This window comes from Lagopus leucura, unplaced genomic scaffold, assembly GCF_019238085.1.
Source record: "Lagopus leucura isolate 7727_CA_CO unplaced genomic scaffold, USGS_WTPT01 Super-Scaffold_100001, whole genome shotgun sequence".
Taxonomy (NCBI): Eukaryota; Metazoa; Chordata; class Aves; order Galliformes; family Phasianidae; genus Lagopus; species Lagopus leucura.
In genome coordinates, this window is record NW_024962262.1 from 4,475,035 (window position 1) to 4,492,600 (window position 17,566).

General features: G+C 38.6%; 1 protein-coding gene across 4 annotated transcripts in view; it reads left to right on the top strand.

The window, feature by feature from the left end:
• Positions 1–17,566, top strand: part of WASF3 (WASP family member 3) — a 61,648-nt gene that overhangs the window by 41,456 nt on the left and 2,626 nt on the right. For 3 of the 4 annotated variants that reach the window (XM_042868449.1, XM_042868450.1, XM_042868451.1), the window contains exons 4-9: positions 1,473–1,607; positions 4,163–4,316; positions 5,869–5,986; positions 13,458–13,624; positions 14,321–14,584; positions 16,195–16,565. In XM_042868449.1, the coding sequence (XP_042724383.1) occupies positions 1,473–1,607; positions 4,163–4,316; positions 5,869–5,986; positions 13,458–13,624; positions 14,321–14,584; positions 16,195–16,565 (1,209 nt within the window). Of the gene's footprint in view, positions 1–1,472; positions 1,608–4,162; positions 4,317–5,868; positions 5,987–11,601; positions 11,778–13,457; positions 13,625–14,320; positions 14,585–16,194; positions 16,566–17,566 lie in introns of all 4 variants that reach the window. The other variant, XM_042868453.1, reaches the window with a different exon arrangement.

The window sequence follows — 17,566 nt, forward strand, 5'->3', positions numbered from 1 at the left end:
ATGGGTTCTGATGCAGTGCCCCCATAGGTTCTGAGGAAGCTGGCTGACGTGATTGCAAGGCCATTCTCGGTAATGTTTGGAGGTGTGTGCAGACTGGAGGAAAGCAAGTGTCTGGCCTGTTTTCAGCTAGGCAAGAAGGAGAAGGCATGAACCTACAAACTGCTAAGAGATGCCGATGGCATTCTTAGCTGCATTAGGCAAAGCGTGGCCAGCAGCTCAAGGGAGGTGATCCTCCTCCTCTTCTCAGCCCTGGTGAGGCTGCGCCTGGTGTGCTGGGTCCAGTTCTGAATACCCCCAGTACAAGAGAGGCACGGACATACTGGAGAGAGCCCAACATAAGGTCGTGAAGACACAGAAGTGACTGGAGTACCTCTGCTATGTGAGGGATTGACAGAGCATGGGAGTCTCAAGATACTGGATACAGAAATAGTAGGTGGAATTATAATTTAATGGCAACAACGTGTTTGTAGAGTAGAAGGGGGAATGAGATGTAAGCAGGTGCAGTACTGTCAGTTTAGTGGTCAGGTGGAACCTGAAATTTGTAGGGGAGTGTCTGGTGCAGGGGGAACGTTAAAAATGGAGCTGAGAGAATGGCTGGGATAGGAGGTGAATGAAATGAATGACAGCATCTGGTACTTTAGGAGAAGAAAGGTCTAGGGAGGGGATGGGAAAACATAAGGTCCTATGTACCAAGAAGGGGTTGGTTTTGTCATGTGGTACTCTCATCCACTGTAGCACATTTAATTAAGATAGCATTTATGGCTACAGATCTAGACTGTTATATGATCTGTGCTGTTATCGTGATTAAGAAAACATGACAGCTGAAAGGGAGGCTGAAAAGACTGTAGATTCCTCTTTTGTACTCTGTACTCTGTCAAGTTCAGATAGACCATGGTCAAGTGGGCACTGTCATCTCAGTCTCACAGAAGGCTTCAGTGACAGAGCAACATGTAGGGTAAGCATAAAGCTGAGCAAGCTTTGAGGTTTGAGGAACCTCCTTCAGTTTGCTTCACCTTGCCTTCGTTTTGACATTGGCTTATGCTTGTGTCTGTAATTAAACAAATGTTAATGACTGTAGGTTACTAGATCTTAGTTTTCTGAATTTACTTCAGCAGTAATAGCAATAATTTTAAGTCTTCTTTTTCATTGTGGAGGCAGGTTTTAATGAGCAGCCTTATGTCTTGGCAGTCTGTGTGCATATTTTTGTGTGAGTATGTGGGATTTGTTAGTTTTCTTTTTCTGTTATTTTAAGCAGATGGCCAACCTGGATGTCCAGAATAGACTTCAGGCAGCATTTAGAGTATGTTTCGAGACCATGTTCAAATATTTTGCCCAAAACTTTGCTAAACGAAGAACTATGCTGTTACAATCCTGCAGACAGTGTTTATTATAACTGCATCAAATTGAAGCCATTTGTCTTGTATTTTGTACCTCTCTAGCAAAGAGATTTCCTTGCTTCTTTTCTTATACAGGTAAACATGCTGAAGACATATTTGGTGAATTGTTTAATGAGGCTAACAGCTTCTACATCAGAGCAAATTCCCTTCAAGACAGAATCGATCGCCTTGCTGTCAAAGTTACCCAGCTGGATTCAACAGTAGAAGAAGGTAGGTAATTGCATGAAGGCGTTGAGCCAGGAGTGATGTTGACAAGGCCACTGTATTTAATTACACAACAGTCTCTCTCTTTTCAAAGTAATCTTGAACCAGTATTTCATCTTGATTTTTCCCAGCTTGCGTTGCTAAGAAAACTTGTTAGAAGAGCGAGGGGAAAAAAAAAATCTCAGGTCATATAACTGTCTTCATATTTGAGTTAGTATTACTTGATGAAACCCCTAAAGTAATGGAACTATTAAGCTGCATTTGTCATGCATGACATGGGGAGAATTTTAGTCTGTGAATAAAATAAATCGTAAGTGAATAAGTCTGAACATTACTGGAAATAAATGAGTGCGTTTGAAAAAGTTTGAGGCAGTAGATCTATTCATTTCAGGATAGGGTGGTAACAAACTGTTTTACTGGAGGCTGTTCTGGCTACAGTTACCAAAGATCTTAAAGCACTTCTTAAGGAATCGCTGCGTGCCTACTTTGAATAGCTGAAATTCTCTAGGAGGTCCTAGTCACTAAAAACAGACGTTTCTGCTGCTGTGTCCTCACTTGCTGAAACATTTGGTTATTAACGTCATGAATCATAGAACCATGGAATCTTTAGAGTTGGAAGGGACCTTTAAAGGTCATCTAGTCCAACTCACTGCCAGGGAACAGGGACATCACAGCTTGATCAGATTGTTCAGAGCCTGGTTCAACCTTGTCTTAAATGTCTGCAAAAATCGGGGCATCTACCACCTCTCTGGGCAACATGTTCCAAGAAATATAAAATATTAAAATACGTATTCATATATATACATAACATCATAAATAAACAGTAAAGATGAAGACTTTGAGTAATGGCATTACATTGTTTGAAAGCACTTCCTTCAGTGAAGTGAGCAGAACATGCTTCTATCTAGGCCTGAAAGCTCTAACATGTGTGTTTGCTTTCATGTTCAGTTACCTTTCTGAGCCAGCCACTGCATGTATGTCTTGGTGAAATCATTTCTTCTGTTTTCCAGAAAATTAAATTTTCTGACATATAGTAAAATGTGAAATCTTTTTAATCAGGACACTGTAAGCAGTAAGTAGTGTCTGCTTATTAATGGATACTACTTGAAATAAATTTAATAGTATTAATTATAAAGCTGATATGTTATATTTAATATTGCTATTCATGCCAATATTAAATGGTGCCACTGATATTTAATAGTATAATATTTAGCTTTCCATTTCTAGCTAGCTGGTAATTGGAAAGTATTGCATGATGCATATTTTTCCTGTTTTGAGAAATGTTAACTGGAAGTGAGCTTACGAGCTACATGGGAACATAAGCTAAGCTCTTATTGAGCCACTAGTCAGCTTAGATTTTGAGGCATGTTGTGGTAATATGAGCAAACTAGATGATATCTGTAGAGTGAACTAATTCCACGTTGAGATGGGTGGTATCAGAGTTCATGACTTTCAAGTACATTGTTTTTGGAAATGCTGTGCTCATTAGAGGTGTTTTTTTGTGTTTGTATATGCTTTTCTTTCCTTTTTCTAAGGTCTCATTTGTATTGCAGGATACCTTCTTGTTAGTTTCCAGAGTTGTGAGAGTTATTAAAAAGAGCGTACTATAAATTGTCTTCAATTTATACTGCTGCTATCACCTTCAAGATAATAAGCTGTATGCATATGAATATGCATTTTGTTATATACAATAAATTCCAGAAATAATATCAGTATAAATAAGCCAGTGAAGACTTCAGTTCTCTGTTTGACAGTCAAACACAACACTCTCCCCTCCCCACCAAACATCAGGTTGCCAAAGAATAGAAGATAACATAGTCACTTTAAATTGTGATTGCCATTATCTGCAGCTTTTTTGTGAAGGACACTCCATCTCAGGGAAATATATTTTAAGCACAAAAGAAAGCCTAGATAGGCTGACAGGACTGTGTACCAGCAAAGATGCAATAAAAGTATGTTATTGGAATGTACAAACCTATTTCCCTCTGTAGAGAGATGAGAAAGACTTAAGATTGAAAGACATTGTCAGTTGTATGGGAGCACAGGGAATTGAAAGATAGTAAAAGTCGTGGAATGATCTCATAGGAATTCCAGAGGCTGTAATTTAATCATTAGAGTGGGATTGAATGCTGATGGATACCAGATGTAATTATAAACCATGCTGTGACAGAGGAATATCAAACTTTGTGTTCCATGGCTGAAGCCAGGCTTTCTGCTATTAGAAATCCAGGCTGAGCCTTGTAAAAAAAAAAAAAAAGGGGGGGGAATCATTGCACATCTGCATATGACAGGATTACTTCATCAACTTCCAAGACATACAGTTCGTGTTCCTGTTATTTCAAGTGAACTTATGGATCAAGTGGGATGTAAATTTGATTTATTACATCAGCTCTTACATGCTTGAATATCTATATATCACGATTGCTCCTGAAAAGTACAAACACATCTTTCAGTTTCCCTTCTATGTTTTTTCTACAGATATTTTTAAAGAGTTCACATAAAATGAATTTTCACTTCAGTTGATTTCAAATATATGTTAAATACATTTTTGTTTTTAACAGTATCACTACAGGACATCAATATGAAAAAAGCATTCAAGAGTTCAACAATTCAAGATCAGCAGGTAGTTTCGAAGAACAGCATTCCTAACCCAGTGGCTGATATTTATAATCAAAGTGACAAACCACCTCCTCTGAATATTCTTTCACCTTACAGGTATGGAAGCATTGAGTGCTCGCATTCTTCTGTTTGTATGTAAAGAGTGACTGCAGGGGATGGGAAAACCTTTGCTGGTTATTGAGATTTGTTTTTGTTGAAGACTTCTCTGTTTATGAAGACAAAAATTGCTGTTATCACACTGAAAATCATAGGTTGTACCTGACAAAAAATCATTGTATTTCAGCGTTACATGACAGCATAGCATCAGAGGGCAAGTGCCATTCATCATGTAAAAAGTGAAAAGAAAATGAATAATACAGTGAACAATGCTTTCTTTGGTTTATTTATCTAGAAATTTGGTTTTGTTGCTTTTGCCTTCTCTGCCCTCTCCCAGTGTGTGTGTATGTGCACACTCACACACTTTTTTGCTCCTGATTTCAGATGTTAATGAAATCAGCTTCACCTGAAGGGTTGTGGACAAACATATTTTTACTGCATCCTTTAACTTTTGATAGGTACTGGATTACAAGATCTGTGAGATCTATATAGAGCAGGAACTCAAGCTCTATGGTAGCTTATTTGATTTTTTTTTTATTTAGGAATGATACAGAACATTTATGGTGTTGTTTTTTTTCTTTTTTGTAGCTTTTACTTGGAAGATAAAATTATTCAATTTATAGCTGAAGTGCACTGTTTTACTCTCTGCTACAGACAATTGTGTTCTATATTTATGGGCATCCAGTGAGTGTTTTATCAACCAAGTGTACTGGAAAGCTGTGGTCCAGTTGGTATCAGGAAAGTACTGTCAGTGAGCTTTATTGCGTTCTTCCTTTTGTATTAAGAATGCATTTGTGAAATTTACTTAAACTTTTAAGTCTTTTACAGCCACCGGTTTTGAATTATTTTTATTTGCTTGTACTAATTGCACTCCAATTTTTGGTCTGATCAAAGCTGAAGGGATGAAAGAATGGCCCCACAACTCCCTTTAATAATCTTAGTAATGAGAAGCTCTAGCACACAGGAAATAAGGATTTAGCCACTGTAGCACCGGTGTGCGTAAGATCTGTCCTCTGTACCCTGACCCAGCAGTCTCTGTGATCCTGAGAGCTGATGCCAATTCAAACTACCAGGCTCTGTCTCAAATCATCCTATAAGAGTTTGGCAGAACTCAACCTTCAGTTCCTACCACCTTCCTAACTCTTCTGCCATTCAGAGTAGTGATCATCTTGTGCTTCCTTGTCTGGATTGAACCAAATACTCCTTTTGCAGTTCTTTTGAGTCAGCTGTGTTCCATGCGTAACTTAGGCTCCTCTGTCCCTACACATCCCATTTTGGCACTGATCTTGTAGAGCCAAGGAATTTCACGCCAGCAGTCAGCTGGGAGGACGCCTCCTGCAGGGCTGTGGGTTTCACCCCATTTCTCTGAAATCCCTGTCATGAGTCAAACCAACTGCAAGATGTAATTGCCAAGAGTGGCACTTCATGCTCTTGATATCCTGTCATTTCACGATGCAGAGAAAACAAATTTGGATGGCCTTTGAAGGTAAGGTTTGTTAGTTCAAAAATGCTGCTTCATATTTTCTTAGCTTCTCTTCTACTGTGTTTACAGGGATGATAAGAAAGATGGATTGAAGTTCTATACCGATCCTTCCTATTTTTTTGATCTTTGGAAAGAAAAAATGTTACAAGATACTGAAGATAAGCGAAAAGAAAAGAGGAGACAAAAGGTAAAAGCAGAAACATAAGAAATAAATATATTAAAATTTTGCTTACACTTGTGTGGACATAAGAATTGCTAGGCCATACTTGGTTTGTGTGCATGGAAGGATTTTTCCACTTCACGAGTGGTTACAGACTCTGAGTCATTTCAGTTTTTCTAGTTCACAATGTCTGTTGTAAGTTGGCAAATTGAATGTTAGGAGAACTATAGTTGTCTTCCAACACACTTTCTTTAATCGTTTGCCAGTAACTGCATGTTAATGCTCAGTGAAATAGCCCTGTTGTGCTTTAGGGAAAAAAAAAAAAAAGACCCTGTGATTTAGGGGGGAAAAATGAATTAGAAATTGCAGTTTTCTTAGTTCTTTATCCAGCTGCATCACCTCCCGTCGCAAAACATGGGCTTACTCAGAAGTGTGTACTCTGTTTTTCAGTTCCTTGGTAGTAACTCTTCACTTTTCTGTGCATAGCAAGGTAGTAGTAAAATGACAATACACGGCCTAAATGTGTGCATTAGCACCAAGAGTAGGCTTGTTTTAGGCATGATATTCCTTCCTTCCTCAAAGTTCAAAAACAGCAACAAAACGGCTTTTTCTTTTTTCTTCAGTCCTGGATTGGTTTCAGCAGTTTGATTGAGGTGTGTATTTGAAGCAATCAAAGTTTCTTCTTTTAAAGGTTTTTAGCTTTGAATGAAGAATTACAGTGCTACATTTGGAGCTTCTTTCCTGTGAATTTTTGATCAGATGTGAGGGCCGTAACATTACTACAGTGTTACTGAGGGCAATTTCTTTTTCTTTCTTTCCTTCTTTTTTTTAAGTGTTAAGCATGGACTGCAATCTTATCTGACAGCAGGTGCTCTTCTAAATAAGTTTAATGGGAGATAAAGGATTTGAATTAAGATGTGACAGGTACACAGACTTCAGAGGAAATAGAAGGAAATGACTTATTTTTCAGTACACAGATATATACAAACATCATAGATATGGCATCTGTATAGGAATGTAAGTATAAGTAGGTATTGTATATCATAGCACATATGTATACCTGGATGTGTACTGGTGTGTATGGTAGCTGCTTAGAAATCTGTGTATAGGACACAGCTATAGGGGAGTTTCACTGCTGTAATCTCATAAAATTACATTTTATAAAATGTATGACATTGTTCCTGTGGCTAGACAAAGCTTTCTGACTACAACATATTTTAACAAAACAAGAAGACTTAGTTAATAACTTGAATTCAGCAGCTGTTTTAATTAATGATTCTAATTTTGGAAACAAATAATCAGATCTTCCTGTTAGGAGTACCAGTCAGAAGTGTTTTCTGTTTCGAAAGGTATCTCAGTATGAAATAGCAGTGAAAAAAAGCTAAGTAAATGTTTTCAGTGCAAGATGTTGTCCAATGCACCGTACTTGAAAATATTCAATTGGTTATGTGTCTGATTGCATAAAAATTTATATGCAGGGTTATAATCCTACTGTGTCCTCAGTATGATAAACCATAGAGTTGACTGAGAGATGGGAAACAATTATAGCAGCTTTTGTTCTCCAGTACTTTTTATGGGAAAAAAAAACGTATAGGGTTAATTAGAACCTTTGAGGTTTTTTCCTTCCAGCCCTTTTTTCCCTCTTCAAATTTAGGGCTTTTCCTTAGAGAAAGGGATAAAAGGAAGCCATCAACTGTTAAATTTTTCATTCTGATTTGATACTAAAAAAGGGAAAATACAGAGGCCTTTTTAAAGTTCATCACTTGAAAACGTTTTGATACCTTTAGAGATTTTTACAGAACCTTTTGTATCAAGATTTGCTGTCAGACTGTTTTAGGCAACGTGTCTCACTTATTTCCACCCATGGTGTATTTTTTGTGGATGTTAATTGCTGTATTACAGTCTACAAACAAGATGCAAAATACACTCTGTTCCAATCATGTAGAATTACAGCCATGCATCTCAGAAACATAAATTCTACCTGGAGTGCTATTTGATTTGATTGCACGTACAGCAAGATCAGGTACAAAGAAAGCAACACAGATGGAAATTTGCATAGAAAGATGTGACTTTGACAAGTAGAAGTCAGGGTTTTCTAGCATTCCAGAAGTTGATGTGCAAATCAGGATAGTATCTTCTGGAATCTCTGGAGGGCTGCATGGTTGGGTTGAGATGTTCCTCCCACAGGTTGCTTGAGACTGCCAATTTATTTTGTTCTTTTGTCCCTAAAGTAGCAATGACTGAGGATGAATCCAGAGCATCTTCTAACGATGTTATGGTTGAAGTTATACTTCGGATCAACTAACTGAGAATTTTGCCAACAATTTATACTTTACAGAAGCATCAAGTGTAAAACCTGTTGAGAGGCAGTGAGGGAAGAAATAGATACGTATTGTTTAGCATATTATTAACTATGCAGTCCTACTAAAGTGACCAATGTAGCTGGTTTTTAGCCTCAACGTTTCTGGCGGTCAGTGAAGATTAAGAACACTCTCAGCACCAAAGGGTGTGTTTTCCAATACTGTGTTGGTAATTTGCCTTAAATGTGTGAGTAAATCACAGCAGAAAATTGGTGAAGTGTTTCATTTTCTGCCTTCAAATATCACAGTTCTTCTTTCAGCTTGAATGTGGAGAATTTTAAGACAGAATTCCTCTGATTTGGCTCTTCCAGCTCCAAATGAAGTTGTAATCTCCCTTACAAGTTTGAAATCTGCAGTATATTCCCAGGGTTTTTTATTTGCTTGTGTTCTGGTTTTTGTTTTTTTACTTCAGAGCTTTCAGTAGGTTGGTGCATAAGAGTGTAGTGAGTTTGGCTTCCATATGGCAGTAATCTGAGTGGTGTGATCGTAGACCAGTTGTTAGTCATTCAGTTCACCAAAGGAAGATATTTCTACTTTGCTTTTTATTGTTTCCATTAGGAATAATTAGTTATCCAGATAACTAGAAAACTCTAAAATTGGGGGGTTTGTGTGCTTGCATTTCAGAAATCATTGATGACTTGTGATGGATGTGACCCTGTAAATTTTATGAACTCAGGAAAATATGCTAGGCTCATTGATCTTTGGTTTTTTTTTCTTTGAATGTCCTGAAAATACTTGGCTGACGCTACTTTCAGTTGCAGGCTGTTATTCCTTATAAAGATGCTTGAAATATCATTTGCTAACTCTTGGTGCAAATATCCAACTTGAATTTAACTTAACTCTGAAGGCTGCAGTACGCTTTGTTATATGACTGAGATCACTCCTGCCAACAGATGATTGATGTACCTGCTTTTGCTGGCTTAACCTACGGCATTTCTTTGTCTACCACAGCTTCTGTTACACTTAACTAAGAGGAAGTAACTCTTCTTAATAATGCTTAATTTTCATTAAAAAAATGTTTCTAACTAGTTATTTTTGAAGTCCTCAGGTCCCCTAAAACTGTTTCATGCATTATACCTAGAACTATCGCTCATTTTTCAGGATGTGAAAGTGTTTCCATGGTGTGTAGGAGCTAATAAGATCATCCTCTGTTCCTGGAACAGCATAAAGCTGCTCTACCAGAGTTATATATGGTTTTGTCTGCTGCTGCCATTTGTCTGCCTTGCTGTTATTGAAAAAATTAAATGTTTTAGAGATGCCTTGAGATGATAAAAAATCAGTACAAGTAGTGCTTAGTACAGCTTGAGTAAAAGGGGTTCCAGCGTATTTATTGCTTTAGCATACTTACAGATGGTGATCTGGAACAACCAGTCCAAGTCTGATCCAATGAAATCAAACAAAGACTTGGTTGTGTGTTGTTGTTTATTAACACACACACCTGGTTGCTTTTTTTTTCCATAAAAACGTGGTGATCTCTTAAAATTTAAAAAAAAAAAAAAAGCTATTAAATGGGTGATGATGTGTAAGCAGTCACATAAGCACTCCTGGCTGTGCAGGAACTGCATTGAAATGATTCTCTTCCAAGGAGTGCTGTGCATGGTTCGAAAGGCTGACATTTACTTTAGAAACTTAGAAGAAATGGATAGAAGTGACCCTCAGAGGATGGAATTACTTTTCTGTGAGGAGAAAACGAGGAAGCAGGTTTTTAGTTCATCTGGAGGCCTCTTGTGCTTCTTAAATACAGTATGAGATGGTAACAAAAGTTAAGGAAATGAATCAGGATAAAAGATCAGAATTAAAACAAATTAGATTTTGCAGTGATCAAGTGAGAAAGACAGATGTAAAGCATTTAGAAACATGGGGAATAGGAGAACTTCGTATGTTTAAAATAAAGCACAAATGAACCTGTCTCCCTTCTGCTCCAATTCCCATATTGGAAAACGTTGATGTAAAGAAGTGGCATTAAAGGAGAAGGTAAAGTGTTGTATAACCTGGATAAATAAGGGAGTGATGCTAAAAAGTTTGGGGAGGAAAAAATTAAAAAAATTAATAGGCAGGAGAAAAAAAAAAAAGGAACCAAAGTGTTAATCTTTACTTAACATTAATCAAAGTAAAAAGAAATTCTCACTACAGGGGCAGGAATGAGCAAGTGTTGTCAAGCACATTTGGTAAAGATTTTTCTGTCGTTGTTAATGCTGGCAAATGTAGCTCACAGGTCTGTGATACAGACGTGCATGAGCAAGCCAAAGATCCAAAACAAAGGCAATGTCTGTTAATTTTTCAGCTGTATAATGCCAAATAAATTGTTTCAGAATTATTTAATTGGTGCTATTTGACAGTTCTGGGAATTTCTGTTCATCTTTTCATTTTCCTTTTTGGTGGCACTTTCCAGCTATCGCCTGCGCTTTGGAGGTAGAGATTCAAGAATAAAATGCTTGCCTATCAGCTCCTGTCTAAATCCTGTTGATTATGCTTGCATTAGTGAGAATTTTTCTAACAGCCAAAAGATTAATACCAAATTATAAATAAATAGGTTAAAGAGGTTCCTTCTATGAGTAAAATGTGGATTCTTGAGATGATTAAAAAGAATAATTGTAATAATCAAATGTCCCTGTAAATATTGAGGAAAAGAGTAGCACATATGTACCTCTTTCAGTTTGGACTGTTCAGTCTTCCTTGTTTTCATACCAAAGCACCAATATGATTTTGTATTCATGCTGAGAAGTCAAAAGTGGCAGATGGAGAAGTTCCAGATTTGGGAAAGCATGGAGTCTCACTGCTGGGAGATCTGATAGATAACTGTCACTGATGTTGACTGGGCCTGAACTAATACTGAAAGATTTCAAAAGCTAAACCAACTGAAGTAATCAAGCTGTAACACATTGCTGGCCTGAGTATTACTGACACACTGCAGAGAGAATTAGTGTCATTTAATCATTCTTATATTGAATAATCAGAAGCGAGGATGAAGCACAACTAGGAGGAATGTGGTTACTTACCAGATGTGTGAAGGGAGGGCATGTTAAATAATAAAAACAGTAGGTCTGTATCACACTGGGACGTGCATCCTACAGAAGAAGGGCAAAGTGGCATTTTCTTGCTTATGGGGTTCATAGCTTAAGGAGTTCTTGGCATTTTCAGTGCAGAGAAATTTTATGAAGACTTGGCTTCATCTGTAAATCTGGTCTTAATTTCATGCACTCTAACTGCATTTTAACCTGCTTTTTTCCTTTCCCTTTTTTTCTCTCTCTGCGTGCTTTATTTCTTTTGTTTGAACATCAGGAGCAAAAGCGTATAGATGGCACCACCCGTGAGGTGAAAAAGGTTAGAAAAGCCAGGAACAGACGCCAGGAGTGGAATATGATGGCGTATGACAAAGAGCTTAGACCTGACAACAGGTTGTCTCAGAGTGTGTACCATGGAGCATCTTCCGAGGGATCACTGTCCCCAGATACTAGGTCTGTTTACAACCAAGCTGTTTCTTATGCCATAGTTGTATGTTCCCAAACACTGAGTAGAATTAGATGTTTGTACAGGCTGGGGGTAGTGAGAATAGACAAGACACACTGTGTGTTTTAAAGCTCTTCTTATAGATAACGACATACATTCTGTAATTAATGATATTTTTCCTCCTTAGCGCCAGATGATCATGATAGTCATCATGATTTATTGTGCACTGGAATGAAATAAGTGTTTGCTTTATGCTTTGTATTCGATCTTAAGTAGCTGTAGTTGCAAAATAGTTCAATTGCATTCTGCCAGTTAATGGCAGAACTTCTTTCTTCATGTCTGGTTTGTCTACAAAACAAACTGCAATGCCAAATGTAACATTATTGCTTGAAATAGATCTCTGAAGAAAAATCTCTGCTTTAGGATACACAGCAGAGCTCATTTTTGTTGTGTGAGATTCCCTTTGAGCTCAGTGGGAGTTACCTTCTCCTGTTGTGCACAGAAGGCTGAGTTTGTTCACTAAGCTGGTTTCACAAAAAAGATTTTCTCCCATTTTGTTTCTGTCACAGTTAATTGGGAGCAGTAGTGCTAGGAATGAATGGAACTAATTTGTTCCACTGTGGCCGGGATGGGGAAACCACCATCACTGCAGAAGTGTGCACTGATGCCTTCAGTTGGTGTACAGCTGAGATAAAGTTACACATCCAAGCTGCTCAGAACTTTGTATACCTCATGTTTCAACCTTAGTGGGGATCAAGAATAACAACATAATCACAAAAGTAATAAAATTAAATAACAAGACATAAAGAAAATTGCTACTTGCTACTTCAGTAGCGTGCTCAGAAACTCTCTAGAATCTTTTTGTCACAGTTGTTTTTTTTTTTTTTGTGGTTCCTGCTGCAAAATGTTATCTCCTTGTTGCCAGTCTGCTATGTGTCACAACGACCATCCTCTGATAAGATGACATTGATTTTTATCTGCCAAGTGCAAGATGTGGATTTTTATTGCCTTTGAGCTCTGCCTTTCACGCATTTCAAGTCCTTTTTCTGGCCTTAAAACCTTGCTTCCAGGTTTCTCAAATTTAATTACTGGCATAGACATCGTCTGTAATCTCCCAGCAGTGTTGAAATGTTTTCAGCTATTTGCAGATATCAATAATGGTTGCAATCTGCAAGACACTGTAAGCAGAAATTGTAAAGATGCATCATTATGTTGGGTATAGATTTTTTGGGACAACTTATCTTGTGCTTATTACAAAACTTCAAGGACTTATGAAGTGAAGAACTTGCAACTTCAGTGAAGCAAATATTAGTGATTAAATCCTGAAATCTGCTTTACAAGTGTGAAAAATAAATTTTGTGACCAGAAGTGAAGGTGGAGGGAAGATTGCCTTCTCCTGGGGTTTGTCTCACTTGTGGGAATCGAATCATAAAGGCACGATGCATTCAGAAATAGGTGCTGGCTTCAGAGAGGTTCTTATGCTGACAGCTACTGCATGAGTGGTGTGTTTCACTTCTTTAGGACTTTTTTTGTATTCGTCTCTGTCATTTTTTTAAATTCTGAGATTAAAAAAAAAGTTCATTTCTGATTTAGCTTGCTAATTGTAAAACTTGCACATTAAAGGTTAACATCCAAGCGTCCAAACTGTGGCAATTTGCAATTAATTTGTTATACTTGTTATACTTCAGAGAGAGAAACACAAGCTGAATCCAAACAGAAACCAGCAAGTTAATGTGAGAAAAGTAAGAACAAGAAAAGAAGAGTGGGAGAGAAGGAAAATGGGCATTGAGTTCATGAGTGACGCAAAGAAAATGGAGCAGGCAGGAAGCATGAAAGAGGACAAAATGCCCAAAGGGTTTGTCATTTTGCTTTACTCAAAGCCCTGGCTTTTTGTTGCTTACCTTGCTTCCAGTCTTACAGACAAGTGCATCAGTTTACTGCATTTACTAAAAGCCAGGCTGCACCATTGTTCATTACTAATACGATACAGCTCTGTGCAACAATGGGATGAAGGGATTCTTTGCTCCCTCTCTTGGGCTTGTTTGAGAGAGCACCCTGGGCTTTGTATCTTTATGAACTCTCTGCTCAACTAATATTTATATTTCCCAGCTTCTCTAAGCCTTTGCAACAAAAGTATTTGTGCAAACAAAAAGCATTTCCTAACTTCTGAAATTTGTTTTCTCTGCTTTGGTAAAGCATCATCTTCTGCATATTTGAGTGCTTGCAATATTGCTTTCATTTTTCTGCTGCTGTTGTCAACGTAAGGCCAAATTGGTAAATAACATTGCTTCAAACAGGGGACTGTCAAAATCATTGACATAAACAGCATGCTTCCTTGCTGCTACTAAAGAATAGTAAAACCTGGGGAAAATTCCTTTCTTTTTTGAAGTCTCTGTTACTTAATGATCTTAGCTGAGAGTGGTGCTTGATAGTCAGGGAGTCCCACTGCAGAAAAAATAATCCTAATTGCATTCTTTTCTTGTGAACCGTTTAGATAATACTGTTGAACGTGCTTCATCTGTTCTTCTGCATCCATTTACTTTAATTTTAGGTCCCATGCATCTGACGTTACAGATTATTCTTATCCTGCCACTCCGAATCATTCCCTCCATCAGCAGATAGCAATGCCTTCCTATGGAACAGGAGATGGCTCACAGTCCTTTGGCGTATCCCAAAGCCATGAACACGAATACAGACCACCTTCTACTACAGCACGACACGCTACCTTAAACAGACCTCAGCAGCCACCTCCACCTCCTCCCCAGCCTGCAGATGGCCAGCATAGCTCAGTACCTGTGGTACCAGCAGAATATGGGTAAAACTCCTGACTTACTCCAGTGAATTGTTGACAAAGCTGGAGGGCCACGTGTTTGTCATAACCATCAGCATAACGTGGGTACAAAGAGTCCCGAGTACCTTAGTTATCTCACTGCAGAGAGGGAACAAGTTTGATGGTATTCTTACATGCAGGCTGAATTTGAGTGAGGAAATAAGGAAAGCAGAAATAGTGAATTCTGTATAGAATAGGATGAAATCGATATGTTTGTAATCCTAAAGGTCCCTAATATAATATTAAGAAGGGGGCAGTTTCCTTTATAGCAGAAGGCACTTAGTGCAGGGAGAACATAATTTGTATGATGTTTTAAATTCCAGGAAAGGTGCAGAGAAGGTATTCCTGAATGTAATATACATGAGTCTTTGTATTGCATCACTGAAATGATTTATAAAGGAACTGGTGACTGAACTAGAAGGGATCTCATCAGACTCAGAATTGAGTTCCCTGCAGACATCTCCATTATTCGGTTTGTGAATTTATTAAATTCCTGTGTAAATATTTTATCTGAACACACTGTGAAGAAAGGTTTGTTCTCATGTTTTGCCTCTCTGATAGAAAGACATCACCTACTTTCTAATGAGTCCTTACCTATTTTTTTCTTTTGCCAATGCCTTTTTGCTTTAGTGGCCCAAAACTTCCAATTACAACCTCAGCTAATTTGTATTTGCTCTTCTCTGGGTCATTTTAAACTGAGCCAGCCAAGCTTTTTCAGTTTCGGTGGTGCATCCTGGGGTAGCATTTGTCCAGTTAATGGTGTTGTCATGCTGTAGATTATTCATTTTTGCTCTGATTGATTGCTCCAGCCTTCTTTTTCTGTTGTTTCCAGTTCCTGGCAGAAATACCTGTGGTTAGTTCCCAGATGCATGACTATTAGCAGTGTATTAGAATTGTCATTCATTGACCTGTATGACTGAATGTCACTTACTCCTGTCTTCTGTATCTAGGTCTTTACCATAACACATATACGAATTTCCCATTTTTTCTGTTATAACATTTCCATTAATCGTGTTTCAACAAAGCAGCTTTTCCCTGTTCTTCTCTAAAGTATGCATCAAATGTATCAACCTAATTGGATGATATTTAAGTTGATAAACTTGACTAAAGAAGCACATGAGATGCGTGATAAACCATTGGGTGAAGCTGCCCAGTCCTGCTTGCCATTATCCTCCATGCCTTCTCTCTTGTCTCCTAGTATTTGTTGTAACACCACCTTCTGTGGAAGTGATTTTACTAGTCTGAAGTTTTCTTGATCCATTCTGATTTGCAACAGCACTGTACATAATGTTCTCACAGATGTTTAGGAACACATGTGGGTACATAGTTAACTAGGCAGGAGCAATAATATAAACTCCCTTTTTTGTTGTTGTTGTGAACTTCTGAAAGGACGTGCCCTTCTGCTTTAACAAAGGATCATCAATATGTGGCAATTTACATGTTTTATAATCGTTTGCATATTTAAATCACAATTTTAAATTTCCTTCAATTTTTTGTTTAGCTGAGGTTAGATGAGAGCAGTTTGAGGGGTGATTGTTCTGTGCCGTAAGTCCCAACTTCTGATGTATTTAATGTTTTCATTTTGTTTTGTATAGGATGCTTCCAGCTCAGATGGTGGAATATTACAATCCTGCAGGTCCTCCCCCTCCTCCTCCTCCCCCCATGATTCCATCAGCACAGACAGCATTTGTTAGTCCCCTTCAGCTTCCTGGGCCACCTTCCCATTCTGGACTGATGGCGGGCTCTGTATACGTATCCGCTCATCCTCCTCCTCCCAGCGGGCTTGTTGTCACCGCTCCTCCTCCTCCTGGCCCCCCACCGCCCCCACCAGGCCCTCCTGCTGCAGCTTCCTCCCTCTCTTCCTCCCCCATGCACGCTCCTCCAGCTGCTGAGGCGAAGCGCCACGAATTCACCCAGCCGCCGGTGAGCGATGCGCGAAGTGACCTCCTGGCTGCCATCCGGATGGGTGAGTGGGCACTTCCCCTTTTTAGCCATTTCTTTTGGTTTTTCCCTTCAATGAAGCGCTGTATTTTCCAGCAATCCACGTTCATGGCTTCTGTTCCCCGCTAGGCAGAATTTCTTTGAGAAGGCTGGTTTACCACAGGTACCAGATGCATACTCTAACCATCGTGACTTTGGAGCATTACTTTTTAGAAACAGATTGGAGATCTTGAAGCTTTGCTAAATGCAAGCTAGTATTTGGGTGTACATAATAAAATGAAAACTGTGTTTATGTATACTATGTAGACCGTTCCATTAAAAGTACACTGATTTTTTTTTGTTCTAATCAGAACTGAGGTATCCAGCACCAAATTTTGGCCCAGTGATTTTTAACCAGTGATTAATAGCTACTCCTGACTTTGTTTACAGGGTAGAGCAGTTCTGCTGTTTCCAAATTTGTGCACTTGTGAAAACTTCACTTTTCATGTCAGAAGGATGTGTACAATCTTGAATACTTAGGTTTAATATATTATCACCATGTTGTTCAGCCTGGAGAAGAGAAGGCTCCAAAGAGACCTCAATCCAGTACTTGAAGGGAACTTGTATAAACAGGAGGGAGACAGGCTTCTTGTATGGGCAGATATTGATAGGACAGGGGGGAATGGTTTTAAACTAGAAGAGGGGAGATTTAGGTTAGATGATGGGAAGAAATTCTTTACTCAGAAGATGGTGAGGCACTGGCACAGCTGCTCAGAGAAGCTGTGGATGTCCCTTCCCTGCAGGTATTCAGGGGCTGGTTGGGTGAGGCCCTGGGCAGCCTGATTTAGTGTTTGGTAACCCTGCCCTTGGCAGGGAGGTTGGGATTAGATGATCTTTAAAGTCTCTTCCAACCCAAGCCATTCTATAGTAGGTCTAGAAGAACTCTAGTCTTGAGAATGAATTCCAGTCTGCCTATTTCGTTTGGACTTTGTCTCTTCTTTGCTGAGGGAGGTGCTCCAATTCAACGGTTTCTTTGACTTTCTTTTT